Below are 18113 nucleotides of genomic sequence, written 5' to 3' on the forward strand. Positions count from 1 at the left end.
AAGTCACACAGCTGACAATTGGCCTAGCCGGGATTTTTTGGCTTATTTTAGTAGGCAGGAGGAGAAGCAGCGTGGCTCAGTGGAACAAGCATGGGCTTTGGAGTCGGAGGTCAGGTGTTCAAATCCCGGCTCCACCCATTGTCAGATGTGTGACTTTGGGCAAGTCACTGAACTTCTCTGGGCCTCAGTTACCTCACCTGTAAAATGGGGATTAAAGCTGTGAGCCCCCCATGGGACAACTTGATCACCTTGTAACCTCCCCAGTGCTTAGAACAGTGCTTTGCACAGAGTAAGCACTTAATAAATGCCATTATTATTATTATTATTATAGCGGGTTCACTGTCTACCTGTTTTGCCAGGGCAGACACGAGGTGGCTCTTGGGAGCAGAACCCATTCCAGGATATTAGGATGACACCAAGAAATGTGAATTCTTACCTAAATTGTACCACATCCAGCCCGGCTGGCAGAGAGATAGATCTGTGGACCACTTCACTGTCACCTGATGCGAAACTTCCCTGAATGAGGAACTAGAGTTTTTAGAAGAGGCAACCCCTCGCTCCCTTCTGCATGGCATTATTGGGTTGAGCAAAGAGCCACATGGTCACAGAAGGGGGATGGGGAGTGTTGACAATGCTATGTTTAGATAGTCTGTTACAGTATCAGCTCCTTGTGGGCAGGAAATATGTTGCTTCTTTGTTTTATACCTTCCAAGTGCTTAGTTCATTCATTCAATCGTATTTATTCAGTGCTTACTGTGTACAGAGCACTGTACTAAGCACTTGAAGTACAAGTTGGCAACATATAGAGACGGTCCCTACCCAGCAGTGGGCTCACAGTCTAGAAGGGGGAGACAGATAACAAACCAAAACATATTAACAAAATAAAATAAATAGAATATGTACAAGTAAAATAAATAAATAGAGTAATAAATATGTACAAACATATATACATATATACAGGTGCTGTGGGGAAGGGAAGGAGGTAAGGCGGGGTGACGGAGAGGGGGAGGAGGGGGAGAGGAAGGAGGGGGCTCAGTCTGGGAAGGCCTCCTGGAGGAGCACTGCACCAAGTGAGCACTCAATAAATCCTAATTCCTATACTTCCTCCCTCCACCTTGAGTGGATTGAGATAGACTTGAAATCTTTAGGGATCAGGAAGAAGGTGAGAAGCAGCAACATGAGAAGCAGCGTGGCGAAGTGGTTAGAGCACGGGCTTGGGAGTCAGAAGGTCATGGGTTCTAATTCCGGCTCCCCCTCTTATCTGTTGTGTATCCTTTTGCAAGACACTTCACTGTGCCTCAGTTACCTCATCTGGAAAATGGGGTTTGAGACTGTGAGCCCCGCATGGGACAGGGACTGTGTCCAACTTGATTTGCTAGTATCCACCGCAGAGCTTAGTACAGTGCCTGGAACATAGTAAGCATTTACTGAGCCCCCATTTTTTCCTCTCCTCCTCCCCGCCCCCAGCCTTACACCTTTCACCTCCCCACAGCACTTGTATATATTTGTACACATTTATTACTCTATTCATTTTATTTGTACATATTTATTACTCTATTTTATTAATAATATGTACACAGCTATAATTCTATTTATTCTGATGGTATGGACACTTGTCTACTTGTTTTGTTGTCTGTCTCTCCCTTCTAGACAGTGAGCCCGTTGTTGGGTAGGGACCGTCTCTATATTTTGCTGATTTGTACTTCCCAAACACTTAGTGCAGTGCTCTGCACACAGTGAGCACTCAATAAATATGACTGAATGAATGAACAAATACCATAATTATAATTATTATTGTTAGCAGGAAGAGAATAAGGGAGTGGGACATTTGAGACTCAAGTCCTGGAGCCAGAAGCAGGACAAATGCAATGCTTCTTCCCAGACCCTTCTGGAGGAAAGGCAAGATCAGGCCAAGCAGAGAGGCTTATTCTGAGTCCATGGCTCTGCCCAGCCTAATGCAGCCTTCAGGTGACCTGACAAGCCCACCCTTAGATTCAGGTAGGAATTGCAGCTATATTACATAGCAAGAAACCAAAATTCTGAGGTGAAATATTCATCAGCCTCCTGGATGACCTCCCTGCCTTGTGTCTCTCCCCACTCCAATCCTTTCGTCGGTCTGTTGCCCAGATTTTTTTCAGCCTACCTCTCCCCACTTCTCACGAGCCTCCCATAGTTGCCCATCCACCTCCACGTCGAACAGAAACTCCTTACCATCGGCTTTAAAACACTCAGCCCGCACATTTCACTCCTCTAGTGACAACTTACTTTAGCTTGATCTTATCTGCCTCTTGCCCACGTCCTCTCTGACCTGCAGTTCCATCCCCTTTCATATTCCACAGACCACCGCTCTCCCCACCTTCAAAGCCGTAATTCATTCATTCAGTCATATTTATTGAGCAGTTACTGTGTGCAGAGCACTGTACTAAGAACGTAGGAGAATACAGTGTAACAATAAATGGACACATTCCCTGCCCACAGTGATCTTAAAATCACATCACCTCCAAGAGGCCTTCCCTGATTAAGCCGTCATTTCCCCTACCCCCCTCTCCCTTCTCTATCACCTATACAGTGGCATCTGGCATCTGTTCCCTTGAAGACTTAATATTTGCCTCACAGCACTTATGTACACAGTCATAATTTATTTTAACAATGGATTTTAAGAATCCACTGAAGCCAGGTGTAATAGAATCCAGGTATCTCCATTTGGTGAACTACCCAATAGAAAATGCTCCTTAATCAATCCATCAGTCTGTGGCATTTATTGAGCTTATTGTGTGCCGAGTACATGGGAGGATCCTCTGCAATAGTTGATAGACATGGTCCCTGCCCACACATCTTCATTTTGATAAGATTCATGGAAAAGAGGAGGTTTTTTTTTTAATGGTCATTTCCCATTGAATATAAATGCTGCAAAAAGTGGCAGTTAGGAGAGAGGAGAAGCTTTTGTTTCAGAATAAATTTTGAAGGATTAGTTGAGCTCAAAATGAAGGAGATCATTTTTGTCTTACTGAAGAAAATATTGTTTCAAAGTGCAAGATTAAAAAGGGGTTATGTTGTTTCTCTCAACCTGTTTTTTTAAAGCCACAGGCAATGTACAGATCCCAGAAGAGTAGCAGTGCTAGAAATAAAAAAGAAAAAAAGAAAATTCTTTCATGTGATAGTCTTTTTCCAGGGAGTGTATTTTTTCTTTTATTTTTCAGAAAATACCTTTTCCTGGAAATGACATTTTACGAAAAAAGAGGGTGGGCTTCTAGTGTAAGTTCATTTTTTTAAAAGCCCAAATCTGACAGCCTTCATTAGTAGGCTTCTGTAGTAGCAGAGAAATCTGTTTTTGAGATTCCTTGTTTCGAGAGTTATGACTGTAATACTGAAGGAATATATTTATTATTACCATAAGGGAAGGAAAACAAAAATCATTATTTCTTTCGTGTGCTTCAGGCGATGCAGTGCTGAATGGTAAAATGTTATAAATGGATTAATAGAGGCAAGCCCTTGTGTATGTTTCAACTGCAGCTAAATTATAGATAAATTAGAGGGTGCAATTAGTAAGAATAGGCTTTAAATGAGAGAAACACTCATTTTTAATTAAAGAACAATTTTGAAATGAATTGATGTTAACAGTGCTGGATTTATACGATTAGACAAAAAGAATCGAGTCATAACAAGTCAAATGGTTTATTGGCATCCAGTTCCTTTGAGAAATGTATTGCTGGTAGAGAAACCGCATTGTGTCAGTCATTCTAGTAAGGTTAATGGATTGTAGCAGCTTCGGCTTGTGTTGGGATTTGAGAGGAGGGGTGTCTGTTGGTCCTGTTTAACCTAACCACGATGACAAACGTTGTTTTATGAAGCGGTCTAAAATCCAATGCCATACGTCAAAGGTTAAACCAACCCAATAAGATGTCAGCCTACCTTAACTGATACTGCAGCATCCGCATTTTTCATTGGAAACAAGTGATTTAAAAGTGCCCAAGGTAGTCTGGAAGCTAAAATAGCCCCAGTGAATTGAGTTCCACAAACAACTTGTTTTGCGTGAAGACCATCCAACCAAATGAGGTCTCAGAGAAACAGACCTAATTCTTAAACGTTAATTACAAGTTTGGGAAAGAACCCAAACATGTTTCGCAGAAGTGCAAACAGGAAAGGCAGAAAGGTGACAAAGGAGATCGAGAGAGAGTGTTGCATTCTGTTGAACCCTGAGAGGTAGAATATGTTGGTTAGGGAAGACTGAACTTTCTTCTGCCCTTCCAAACTTCGACTTAGTAGTGAAAACTTGTTCAAAACCACAACTCTAGTTAGAGGTTTTAGCTGCCAAATGACATGTTCTGCTTAAAGCCAAAGTATTATAGAGCAATTCATGAATAACAGTGTAAGCTTTATGTTTTGCCACTGATTTTCTCCTGGGAAAGGAATATAAATGAGTGATATCTCCCCATTGACTTTAACTCTTAGAAATGTAAAGCATGCTGAAATTGTTCATAATGCTCTTCCAAAGGAAAGGAAATAGCATTTCAATGGTTTTCCTTGGTGTGTCATTGAGGTATAGAGGGACACAATTATATCTGTTAAATTGTTCTACCAGACAGAAGGTTACTTTATATATTTAGCTAATTAAGCTGTAGAAGACTGGAATTCTATGGCCGTACCCGACTAAAAACTTATCTTATTCCAGAGCTGTACTATGTGGTTAAACACAGATTTTTTTTCCTAATTAGTTTAATATCCCTGTCTTTTTGAGAAATGGGCCCTATCAGGTACTATATGGCATTTAATAATGGGAAATAGTCTGGATTTCTAGAATAAAAAAAAAAAGTTCAAAAAGCCGGAGACACAAAATTTTGCTCGAAATATTTGGACTGTCTATGATAGGCAAACTGTTGCTAATACTGAAAAGAGGATAATGGTCCATTCTCTCATGGAGTTGAACCATTTTGTATCTAAATGGTTATAACTTTGTTTTCCAACTTTGACCTCCTGTGTAAAAGGAAAATGTTAAAATAAAGGAAGTGATTTTCTTTTTTAATTTGGCAAATCAGTATGCTTTATAAAGACCATAACTTGTTGATCCCTCCAATCGTTTGCCCTCTCCTTTGATATGTTAACTTGAAATAGGATCTGGTTTAAAATAAATCTATTTAATCACAGCGCTGAACTAAACCGTTGGGTATTTGGCCTAAGGCTAATGAATATAAACAGTTAATAGCCTAAAATAAAATTGTTCTGTTCCCTGATTAGATATTAAAGCAAAAATATAATCATACTGAAAAGACCCCTGCTTTTTATTTCTCCCCCTTTCTTGGAATGGAAAGGACATACCACATGAAAAGCTTTTTTTTTCCTCAACATACTATGCAGGGAGATAGGCAAAGCTTTCAAGATCTGAGGTCATGTAATCAGTGCTATGCTACGTTCTTTCAGGTGGCCCAATAATAGTATGTGGTTCAAAGATAAAATGAGAGGAATGGCTTTATAGTGTGTTGGAGCATAAATAGCACCCCAAAATATGACATCCATGTTCTAATCAAGAAGCAGCATGCCCTCTAGACTGTTATGTTGCTTATGGGTATAGAATATGTCTGTTTACTGTTATATTCTACTCTCCCAAGCACTTAGTCTATTGGAGTCAAGGAAAACTGGCATTTCCCAAGACCATCTTCACCTCTCCCAGGAGTCTTTCCCCGATTGATCTCTAAATTCCCCAATTTATATCCTCTGCCTGTCTCTTCAATGCTGCCATGCCGTCCAAAGCACTTGTGTCTACAAAGCCCCTCCCACTTAAGAATATATACATTATATATATATATAATATATGTGTATATATATATATATATATACACATATATGTATATATATATGTGTGTGTATGTGTAACATATACACAGAAGCAGCATGAAGAAGAGAGCATATACGCAGAAGCAGAGAAGCAATGTGGCTTAGCGGAAAGAGCCCGGGCTTTGGAGTCAGAGGTCAAGGGTTCAAATCTCAGCTCCGGCAATTGTCAGCTGTGTGACTTTGGGCAAGCCACCTAACTTCTCTGTGCCTCAGTAACTCATCTGTAAAATGGGGATTAAGACTGTGAGCCCCCTCGTGGGACAACCTTATTGCCTTGTAACCTCCCCAGCGCTTAGAACAGTGCTTTGCACATAGCGCTTAATAAATGCCATCATTATTATTATGTGAGAATTATGCCAAAAATAGCACAAAGGAAAAAGAAATTAAGATACGGACCATTGGAAATGAATTATTGGAACTGAGCCACGGAGAAGTGGCATGGCTCAGTGGAAAGATCACGGTCTTTGGAGTCAGAGGTCATGGGTTCAAATCCCGATGCCACCAATTGTCAGCTGTGTGACTTTGGGCAAGTCACTTAACTTCTCTGTGCCTCAATTCCCTCATCTGTAAAATGGGGATTAAGACTGTGAGCCCCCCGTAGGAATACCTGATCACCTTATATCCTCCCCAGCACTTTGAACAGTGCTTTGCATATAGAAAGCACTTAATAAATGCCATCATCATCATTATCATCATCAATTATAGTAATCATTTTAATAATATGTGAAGTCTTACTGCCCCAAATCATATTGTCTGCTCATTTAAAATTGTCTATTAAAAGAGATTTTAATAATAATAATAACGGCATTAAGCGCTTATGTGAAAAATTGCAGTACTGCCAAAATAGGCACTCTGCCTGGAAAGTGGTGTTTGAATCTGTCACAGTCCAACTAATTAATATCTTCCTATGAGCTCTTGGATCAGAGTGGGCCAGAAATGGGCCATGTCTTTTGAGTGACCCGTCTCTTAGGGTCCCCCTTCCCCCTCAACCTCATTTTGGCTCTTGAATCCAGCCAGGCCAGGGTCGATCCTAAATAAACATACCAGTACTCTGTATGGGTCAGGGGAGGGAGCAACTCTTGAAGCTGAGAGTCAGAGGACCTGGGTTCTAATCCCAGCTCTGTCCCTGGCCTGCTGTCTTGTGACCTTAGATAAATCAATCAATTAATTGTATTTATGGAGCACTTACTGTATGCCCTGAATTGCAGTATGTGCTTGGGAGAGTTCAGATGCATAGCCTAGTGGATGGAGCAGAGGCCTGGGAATCAGAAGGACCTGAGTTATAAACCTGCCACTTGTCTGCTGTGTGACCTTGGGCAAGTCACTTTACTTCTCTGTGCCTCAGTTCCGTCATGTGTAAAATGGGAATTAAGACTGTGACCTCAAAGTGGGGACAGCAAGTGTGTCCAGTCCAATTATCTTGTATCTACCCCAGCGCTTAGAACAGTGCCTGGCATAGAGTAAGTAAGCACTTAACAAACACCATAATTATTATAATTATTATGGCACAACAGTATAACAGGCACATTCCCTGCCCACAACGAGCATACAGTCAAGAAGGAGAGGCAGATTTCTCTATGCTCCTGTTTCTTTATCTGTAAAATGGGGATTGAATATCTGGTCTCCCTCCTGCTTAGACTGTGATCCCAATGGAGGACAGGAAACATTTCTGATTTGATTATCTGGGTCAAGCCCAAGGCTTAGTTCGGTGCTCGGCAAAGACTAAGCGTTTGGCAAATAATACAATTGTCATTACAAAAAGCCGCTGGATACAACCCCTCTCTTTTCTGCTCCAGTTGAAAATGAGTCCATGGTAATCCATGCTTTTAATCAATCATTTGTTGAGCACTTACTGTTTTCAGTGCTCCGTACTAAGTGCTTGGGAATGTATATATAATTCAACAGACACATTCTCTGTCTGGAACAAGCTTACAGTCTAGAGGGTGGGAATTCTCAGCAGACTTTCTTCCCCAAAGACCAAAACCTGAAGAGGACTGTGTGTTCATTCATTCATTCATGTATTCATTCCATCGTATTAGTGCATACTGTGTGGAGCACTGTGCTAAGTGCTTGGGAGAGTACAATACAACGATAAACAGACACATTCCCTTTCCACAGTGAGCATAAATTCTAGAGGGGGAAACAGACATTAATATAAATAAATATTACAGATATGTACATATGTGCTGTGGGGCTTAAGCACTTAGTACAGTGCTCTGCACACAGTAAGCACTCAATAAATACGATTGATGATGATGATGAAGGGAGAAGGTCAGGGTGAAGCAGAAGGGAGAGAGAGAAGAGGAAAGGGGGGCTTAGGGAAGGTCTCTTCTTACTCTCCTGTCACATCTTCTCACTCTCTTCTCTATCACCTCATTTTCGCCATCCCTTCTCTTTCCTCTTTCATAGTCGAGGCTGCAGTTAAGGACTCATTGGAAAGGCAGGGCAGGGTATGGTCCTTCTTGACTGTAAGCCCGTTGTTGGGTAGGGACCGTCTCTATATGTTGCCGACTTGTACTTCCCAAGCACTTAGTACAGTGCTCTGCACACAGTAAGTGCTCAATAAATGCAATTGAATGAATGAATGAGCCTATACAGAGCTTCCTGCATAGGAACGTCAGGCTGCTGTTTTGAAGCACTCTGCTGCTATTTTGCACCCTGGAGTCTATGTTATAATCTGTCCCAGAAATCAGGAAGACTATTTTGCCAAATAAGTAAAAAGGAAAAAAAAAAAAACAAAACCTCTGGAGTTGATCAGAGGAGTTATTTAAAAGCCAAGAACTGCCAAGAACATTTCTGCATTCTTTATCTCTATATGTTTTCCTTTATCTTAGTAATATGTATAAGTAATTCCTTTTATGGTTAAATCTAACCCAGAGAATGGGAAATTGGTGTCTGTTTTAAGAGTGAAAATTGCTTTTTGAAACTAAAGCTTATATTTGGAAAACAAGCATATCACCTTGATTAGGATTAGCCCCCTATGTTGTTTGTGCCTTTGGAAACCAATGCCACTATGGGGAATAAAATGATTTCTCCTGGATCTGTACTCAGAGTTCAGTACCTGCACTTCAGGGGTCTTATTGTGATTTTGGTGTTCATTTCTTGAGATTCAGCTTTCTGTAACATTTGGTGTTTATCTTGAACAGTGTAACCCTGAACATAAACCTGGGTGAACCACCTTCACGAACTATCATTACAAGCAATTATTTACCCCAGTACTTAGAATAGTGCTTGGCACATAGTCAGTGCTTAACCATTACCACAATCATTACTATAAAGGGTGTTTTGTTCAGAGTCTTGGCTTTCAATGCCCCAAAGAAAGATTTATATGGACTGCCTACTATTTTTAATCAATCAATAGTATTATTGAGCACTTAATGTGTACAGAGCACTGTACTAAGCACTGGGAAGGTATAATGCAATAGAGTTAGTAGACACTATCTCTGTGCCTCAGTTCCCTTATCTGTAAAATGTACAGTGTATCATGGAGAATTCATTCTAAAAGCAGGTTTCCAAGAAAGGAAAAGAGGAAGACTTCACCTGGTGGCCCAGTGAAAAGGGTTTATAATATGGAGTCAGGAACTTTGAATTTAAATCCTTCCTTTGCCATATGGCCATTTGGTGATAACGGACATGCTCATTACAGTTTCCACAGTTACCAAACAAGCAGGAGCCTGCTGATAAGAAATTAAAGCAACTGGAGAAATCCCGGAGCTTCGGAACCACACACCAAACATTTTGATTGGACTCAGGAGTCAGAGAGGGGACAATTAGCAGGCGTGGCAAGAATAACCTTTATCCATGTTTTGTTTTTTTTTTCTGATACATTTCTAAGATTCTAGAGATTCTCACCTAAATATTCCTTGTGGGCAGGGATCGTGTCTACCAACAATATTGCATTGTGCTTGCCCAAGAGCTTAATGCAATGCACAGAGTAAACACTTAAATATCATTGACTGATAAATACGTCAAAATGCTAATCAATCAATTGTATTTATTGAGCGCTTACTGTGTGCAGAGTACTGTACTAAGCGCTTGGGAAGTACATGTTGTCAACATATAGAGACAGTTCCTACCTAACAGTGGGCTCACAGTCTAAAAGTACTTTAATACACGTTTATATACTCTACCACCATGGGAGAAGCAGCATGGCTCAGTGGAAAGAGCATGGGCTTTGGAGTCAGAGACCATGGGTTCAAATTCTGGCTCTGCCAACTGTCAGCTGTGTGACTTTGGGCAAGTCACTTCACTTCTCTGTGCCTCAGTTGCCTCATCTGTAAAATGGGGATTAAAACTGTGAGCGCCCAGTGGGAACAACCTGATCACCTTGTAGCCTCCCCAGCGCTTAGAACAGTGCTTTGCACATAGTAAGCGCTTAACAAATACCGTCATTATTATTATTACCGTTACCATTTGGAGTAAGAAGGACTTTTAAGTGGGTACAGAAAGGAGACCCACTTTTTATCACCTTTGCCGTTGCGTGATTGCCTTCTACTGCTCTCTAGAGTCAGTTGGAGCTGAAGAAGCATGGTGATATTGAAATTGGCAGTGTGAGCGTTGTCTATTTCCACAGAGGTATTCCTTATTAAGCTGATGTAAAAGAAAAAGCACACTTTTCTGGAGTCAAACAAATACTATGTATTAAAAACTTTGTTTCAAGCAGTTTACTGCAATTTCCCATATGAGAAACTGAATTGGTTTAGGTCAAATGCAGACACAGACCACATCTAATTTTCACTTGTGAATTTCTTGCCAACACGAAGCACAGTGCTCTGGGCAAAGTAAAACACTTAATTCAGACTGTGAGCTCTTTGTGGGCAGGGAATATCGCTGTTTATTGTTGCATTGTGCTTTCCCAAGCACTTAGTACTGTGCTCTGCACACATTAAGCACTCAATAACTATGAATGAATGAATAATTACTACTACTACTACTCAGTTGGCCAAATTCTGCAGATTCTTACTCCACAAAATTTCACCAGATCATCCAATCCTCTCTACTCTTACTGCCAAAACCCCATTTCACGCCCTCATCAGTGTCCAGGTGGGTTACTATCACAGTTTCATTACAATAACCCACCTGGAAGCTGATGAGGATTTTCATTCAACAATTTTTCCACCAAAATAACTCATATGCACTTCATGTAATACAGGAAAAAATGGGGATTAAAATTGTGAGCCCCGCATGGGACAACCTGATCACCTTGTATCCTCCCCAGAGCTTAGAATGGTGCTTTGCACATAGTAAGTGCTTAACAAATACCAAAATTATTATTATTATTAAGTCCATAATAGAGGTGGTGGTTTGCCCTGAGCCAGGGATTTTAATCAATTGACCTTTTGCATATTTTATCCTAATACCTTAAATCTCAGCACTTGCTTCTCACTATAGTAATAATAATAATGATGGCATTTGTTAAGTGCTTACTGTGTGCCAAGCACTGTTCTAAGCATGGTAGGATGCAAGGTAATCAGGCTGTCCCACATGGGGCTCACAGTCTTAATTACATTTTACAGATGAGGTAACTGAGGCACAGAGAATTTAAGTGACTTGCCCAAAGTCACCCAGCTGACAAGTGGGATTAGAACCCATGACCTCTGACTCCCAAGCCTGTGCTCTTTCCACTGAGCCACACACGGTAAAATGTCTACTATGGAAATCATGTTATTTGGTGTTTTATGCTTTGAGGAGCATTCTAGAGAGTTTGTCTGAACCTCTTTTTTTTCCCAGTCATTTAGGTTGTTGCTCTTTTTGGTGGGGGGAGAACAGCAGGAAGCAAGATTTAAATATTCACCAGATTATTCTTACCCTATCTATCTTTTGTTTCAGTGAGAATACTTTTTTGTTTAATATTCAAATGAAATAGTTGAATTTAGTGGTATCTCTTGTGCATGGTGATGTTCTCCAAAGGCACGTAAATTCAGTTGTATGTGCATGCAATGGCTGCCTTCAGTTTTGTGATTGATTGAAATGCAGACTGTAGTGGCTGTGTGGTAAAAATAGAAAGGCAATCAATGCCACTGGGCATGAAACACGTTCATATACACGGGGAACATCTCCCCCGTGAGTGCTAAAGAGCTTTCTCGTCGGAGCCTTGAGGATTTCCATCACATTACTCAGTAGTTGGGATGGTAATATTCCACCATTTGGGTACACTGAGGATTAAATATAGAATTAACCCTTACTGCAAACTGAGTCAGCACAATAGGGGATTCATTCCGCTACTTGATGACTGTAACTACCGCTGAGTTGAGCTGCATGGGTGATGTTCGCAGCAATTTTGCAGACCATTACGTGGTAATATCTGGCTTCCAGAGTCCCCTTACTGTCTTGATGGCTTGGTGACGGGTCATAACAGTTCCAGTCATTCAGAAGCAGGAATGCAAAGGCAGAGTCTTCATCTGATTGCCTAGATCACAGAGCCTGAACCCTGGGAAGCAGCATAAATTGCTGACCGCATAGGAGGCATTAAGAACCAGTACAAACAGGCTCCAGTGACAGAGTTATCATGTTGAAGGCTGTCCCGAGATCTTGGAAATCCGGTCTTGTGTGGATGTGTTATACGAAATGAAGTGCTCGCTTTGTGTTAGGCATGGTACAGATCAGTAAAAAAGCATGCCTGTGGCTCTTACCAAGGTGGTAAGCAGAAGAAAAATACACTTCTTATCCAAAATAAACTGAAGGAACACCTTAACTTGAGCATAACCTAGTGGCATCTGTCCTTTAAATAGTTAAATTCTACATTATTCTGAAAAAAAACCATAATTAACCTGCAATATTTGCTTAAATTCTGTCCACATGACCAGGCTTAAGCAAGGAGAAGCAGTGTACTTAATGGAAAGAGCATGGGCCTGCAAATCAGAGGACCTGGGTTCTAATTTTGGCTCCGCCTCTTGCCTGCTAGGTGACCTTGGGCAAGCCATTTTTCTGTGCCTCAGTACCATGGCCTAGTGGATAGAGCATGGGCCTGGGAATCAAAATGACCTGAGTTCTAATTCCGGCTCTGCCACTTGTCTGCTATGTGACCTTAAGAAAGTCACTTCACTTCTCTGAGCCTCTGTTCCCTCATCTGTAAAATGGGGCTTAAGATTGTGTGGGATAGCGACTGTGTCCAACCCGGTTATCTTGTAACTGCCCCAGTGCTTAGAATGGTGCCTGGCACACAGTAAGTGCTTAACAAACACCATGAGTATTATTCTTCTTCTTATTATTGTTGTTGTTACCCTCAACTATAAAATGAGAATTAATAATTGTTCTCCCTCCTACTTAGAATATGATCCCCATGTTGGACAAGGACTTCATCTGATCTGATTGTCTTGTTTCTATTACGGTACTTACCCCATAGTAGTCATTTAACAAATACCTCAATTATTTTTATTATGGAATCTAATGCCCACAGATTCCTTAGAGGTCATATGCCTATACAGAGAGATGCCCCTCTTCATACAGGAGCCCAGTGTCATGCCTGATGTAAGAGCGAAAAGTGAGTTTTATAATTGGCTAAAGGAGAGGAGTGGATTAGCTGTTAGTAATAAAAATCATTCTTAAATACCTAATATCCACAAATGTAGGTATAAGGTAATCAGGCCTGACAGTCTCTTTCCCTTATGAGGCTCACATCTGAGTGGGAAGGAAAGCAGGTTTTTTTTTCCCCCATTTTACAGATTAGGAGACTGAGGCACAGAGAAGTTGTGGTTTACCGAAGGTCACACTGCAGACAAATGGCAGAGCGAGGACTAGAACCCAAGTCATTTAACTACCAGGCCCATGCTGTTTCCACTAGGTCATGTCACTTCTCCGTGTGAAGTGGGAAATTATTTCGGGCAGAAGATCTGCAGTGGTAGCTTGTTCACGTTCTGTGCTAAAGGAATGGAACAAATTCTACGCAATCCCAGCTGGAACTTCACAGGTCACAGGCGATTATTGCTGTAATGAAGCATTCACTGAATTCAAGTTTTCAGATTGAAGCGGGTATGCAGCAGTAGGTACCAGAAAGATCATTTCACTTTTATTTAAGCCCAAATTCATCTGAAAAAAAGATAGTGAGAAGATATTTGCTCCAATAATCACATTTAATCTCAAAATGTCTTAAATCAGAGCTACGTTGGGTTGGTATATTGAAATATTCTTTCTGCCATAACTCCACTTGCTTTAGAAATGTTTTTCAGAACATTATTTTCGATGGTTTCAGTCTAAAATGGGATGACAAGTTCCCAGCATTCAGTTTTGCAATAAATTATGTGCCTATAAGCCGTCAAAATCTGTCCCCATGGAGTTGTCATCCTTTTCCCATGAATCAGACCAAAGGGTCTGAGAGGACCCAAGGTTCTCAGCTTGGGGGTTATTAGGTTTCACCTATGAGAGAGTTGAGTGGATTTAATACTGTGTAATAAATCTTCCCACGACCTCATTGTGCTTGAGGTGCTCAATTGCCTATTAGCCGTGGTGTCTGCTCCTAGATAGCCCAAGTGGAATTTTGTTTGGTTGGTTGGTTTTGTTTTCCTACCTGGTGTCACATACTTGAACTGAGAGATGGGTAATAATTCATTATTTAAAAGATGAAGGGGGAAAGCTATTTCTGTGTTTGTACATATTTTGAACGAATCACTTTCTTGCTTCAAAGCCCTACTGAAAGCTCACCTCCTCCTGGAGGCCTTCCAAGACTAAACCCCCCTTTTCCTCTGATCCACCTCCCCTCCCCATCGTCCTGACTCACTCTCTTTTCCCTACCCCCCTCCCCACCCCATAGTAGTTGTATACATATGTACCTATTTACAATTATAATTCTGTTAATTTTTATTAATGCAGTGTATATATTTATAATTCTTTTTATTTTTAATGAAGCTACTGATGCCTCTTTACTTGTTTTGATGTCTGTCTCCCTCCTTCTAGACCATGAGCCCTCTATGGGCAGGGTTTGTCTTTCTATATATATTGCTGAATTGTACCTCCCAGGTGTTTTGTACAATGCTCTGCAGACAGTAAGCGCTCAATAAATAGGATTAAGTGAATGAATGAATATAATTGAGGAGCCACCTTTTACTTCTGTTTTGGTATTTCTAGGTCATGGCCTCTCTTGAGAGGAAGAGTGGGAACAGGAAATTGTGACCCTATCCATATATTCCTTTCGATAATCCTTATTTTTATGTGTCTCCATCCCCAGCCTCCGAGCCCAACTTGAAGGTGCGTTCCAGATTAAAACAGAAAGTGGCAGAAAGGAGAAGCAGTCCCCTACTCCGGCGAAAGGATGGAAACGTCATCACTTCATTCAAAAAACGAGTGTTTGAGGTGACAGGTAATTGAGGATGAGTAATTTTCGATCGCCCCTTTGGAGCAGAGATGAAACGAACTAAAATATACTTGTGCTTAGTGCATGTTGAAGTGACTTTGGGCAGGCTTCAGTAGTAGAAGGGAAAAGGAATTTTGCCAAAGGGCTGAAGAGTTAAATCTCCAGTAGCTCCTGAGACCATGAGCCCTTCCATTGCAGTTGAACAGGAAATGAATGAATGGCTGAGCTATGTGTAAATCAGGAACCCGAGGTAGTAACTGGGAAGCCCCAAAGGTTACCTTAATCTCTACAGATGGGCAGTGAAATTTGGGAATGCCAGCCATGAGTTTATCACTTTTTAATGAAATCTGATCATATATGAACAGAGGAGACTCTAACAATCCTCCTTTGCCTCCTACCCACAACATGCAACCGTTAATGTACAAAAATCCATCTGGGAATGTTAAACCAGCTATGGATTATTCAAAGCGTGGTTATTCAGCAGAGTTACTGAGCCTGCAGATGGCTTTTGGGGTTTACTGGATAATTGGGGCAGGCCACATGAGCTGGCTGTTTTCTCCTTCTGTGAAGAGAAACAATCTGACACTTTCCTCAGTCCCTACTGGCAGTCTCCTTATGGATTTACTTCACAGTATGGATGGAAGCAGACGGAATGAGTGGGGAAATTCAAGCTGATGTCTTGCACTGTCTCTCTCGCACTCTCCTACTTGTTATGAAATGAGAGATCACCTAGGGATCCATTGATTGGGAACAACGGACCAACTTCCGTCCTGAGATTTCCAAATTGAAAATGTGCATGGAAGAATTGAATATAATGCCGGTGGTCTGTGTGGTGCCATTTAGCCAGTCAGTCGTATTTATTGAGCGCTTACTGAGTATCGAGCACTGTACTAAGTGCTTGGGAAAGTACAACACAATCCATCAGAGGCATTCCCTGCCCAGAATAAGCACTTTCCTGTATGGAGTTCTAAGATCCAGCAGGAAGACAGGACCACAACACATTGAGAAGGGTGTGCAAAGCATCCTATCTGCAGAACCAATTGGCAACTATCCTCAATGCATTTGCCAGTCAGGATGGAAAGATCAACTTGTTCTTTTCAATAGAGTAAAATGTTTGAGAGCTCCATAAGCAATGTAGACAAAAATGAAGCTTTAAAAGCATCGGGAAGGCATAAATTATATAATAGTAATTATGGTATCAAGTGTTTATTCTGTACCAAAGCACAGTGTTAGGTGCTGAAGTAGATGTAAAATAGATGGATCGAATCTAGTTCCTGTCCCCCATAGGGATCATATCAATCAATCAAATGTATTCACTGAAGACTTCCTGGGTGCACAGCTCTGTTCTAAGCATTTGGAGAGAAGAGTATAACAGAGTTGGGAGAAATGTTCTCTGACCGCAAGTAACTCCCAGTCTAGAGGGAGTCAAAATCTATGAGTATGAGCAAGTATTTTGTCCCCATTTTACAGGTAAGAAATTGAGGCCCAGAGAGGTAGGTGATTTGCCAGTGGCAAAACCGGGACTTGAACCCAGGTCCTTTGACTCCCAGCCCTTGTTCTTTCCATGCTTCTTCTCAATGTGCATCCAACAAGAAATTAGAGGGAGTATTTCTGTGGACTTTCTCTATAAATAAGCTTGTGGCCACTGCATATGTTTAACAAAGGAATTGGTTAATGATATAGGAATCTTGCTGATTTGAATATCAGGGAATTATAATTGAAGAGATGGTTTTAAGGGTGTACAGTACCTTTCCTCAGTGCAGATTGGATTTCTGTATAATTCCTTACAACCAGCTCATAGGCAGTGATGAAACTAGATTTATTATTCATCATAATCAACAACTTCCATTGACTATATACGTACATTCTTTTTCTCCTTCTCCTCCTCCATCTCCTCTTCTCACGGTGGCATCTTCTGTGTGCTCTGCACACAGTAAGCGCTCAATAAATACAATTGAATGAGTGAATGCATGCTCTCCAAAGAGAGAATTTGAGATGAATTTACTTTAAAAGATATTAGATTCACCTTGGTTAAAGTGTCTTAAACATTTAAGCTTGCCCTAGTTTTCATTCTATTGAAGATTATTTTTAAAGTTAATTTTTGATAAAGCATCCAATACAATGTAGTTGATCCAATCATGTTAAATATTAGAAAAATCACAAATGTATTATAATAAAATCAGGCACAAGAATTAAATTTTCAGATGTTTTCTACCCACCCAGATAGACCAGAGGTAGAAGTAGATTTAATTTTGTGTATTAACCATCAGCAGAAAGACCAAGACAAATTCCACCACTAAGGATTCTTTTGAATCATTCCCATTTTCATTATGGAGGCCATCAACTAAAGAGGTCCAGCATCTTGTCAAAGGTAGAGAAGAGTTAAACAAGGCATTTTTTTTTTTTTTAGGTTTTGATACTGTTACAAGCTTTCCTTTGCTACAGCCACCTTGTGGAATTGCTCTTCATTTTAACATCCTAAGATTCATAAAAATAATAATAATGGCATTTGTTAAGCGCTTACTATGTGCAAAGCATTCTAAGCGCTGGGGAGGTTACAGGGTGATCAGGTTGTCCCACGGGGGGCTCACAGTCTTACTCCCCATTATACAGATGAGGTATCTGAGGCCCAGAGAACTGAAATGGCTTGCCCAGGGTCACACAGCTGACAGTTGGTTGAGCTGGGATTTGAACCCATGACCTCTGACTCCCAAGCCTGGGCTCTTTCCATTGAGCCATGCTGCTTCTCTAGCAATAATAGCAATTAATTTTTTTTTTGCACTAAACTTGGTGCCATTGCAGGTTAGTAACAGTTTTACTAAACTGTAAGCTCGCTATGGGCGGCAAATATGTCTGCTAGTTCTGTTGTACTCTCCCAAGCACTTAATACAGCACTCTGTACATAGTAAGCACTCAATAAATACCATTGATTGAATGTTGCAATGATTGTTGCTTTGAGCAGTAATTCTTTGTTAACAATAAGGCTATATTT

The 18113-nt window shown here is 40.8% G+C and overlaps 1 protein-coding gene across 6 annotated transcripts in view; it reads left to right on the forward strand.

Annotated features, from left to right (window-relative positions):
* Positions 1-18113, forward strand: part of HDAC9 (histone deacetylase 9) — a 416231-nt gene that overhangs the window by 347225 nt on the left and 50893 nt on the right. For all 6 annotated transcript variants that reach the window (XM_038769288.1, XM_038769283.1, XM_038769296.1 and 3 more), the window contains one exon: positions 14996-15127. In XM_038769288.1, coding sequence (XP_038625216.1) covers positions 14996-15127 — 132 coding nt within the window. The remainder of the gene's footprint in view (positions 1-14995; positions 15128-18113) is intronic.

Source organism: Tachyglossus aculeatus, chromosome 2 (genome assembly GCF_015852505.1).
Source record: "Tachyglossus aculeatus isolate mTacAcu1 chromosome 2, mTacAcu1.pri, whole genome shotgun sequence".
NCBI classification, from domain to species: Eukaryota; Metazoa; Chordata; class Mammalia; order Monotremata; family Tachyglossidae; genus Tachyglossus; species Tachyglossus aculeatus.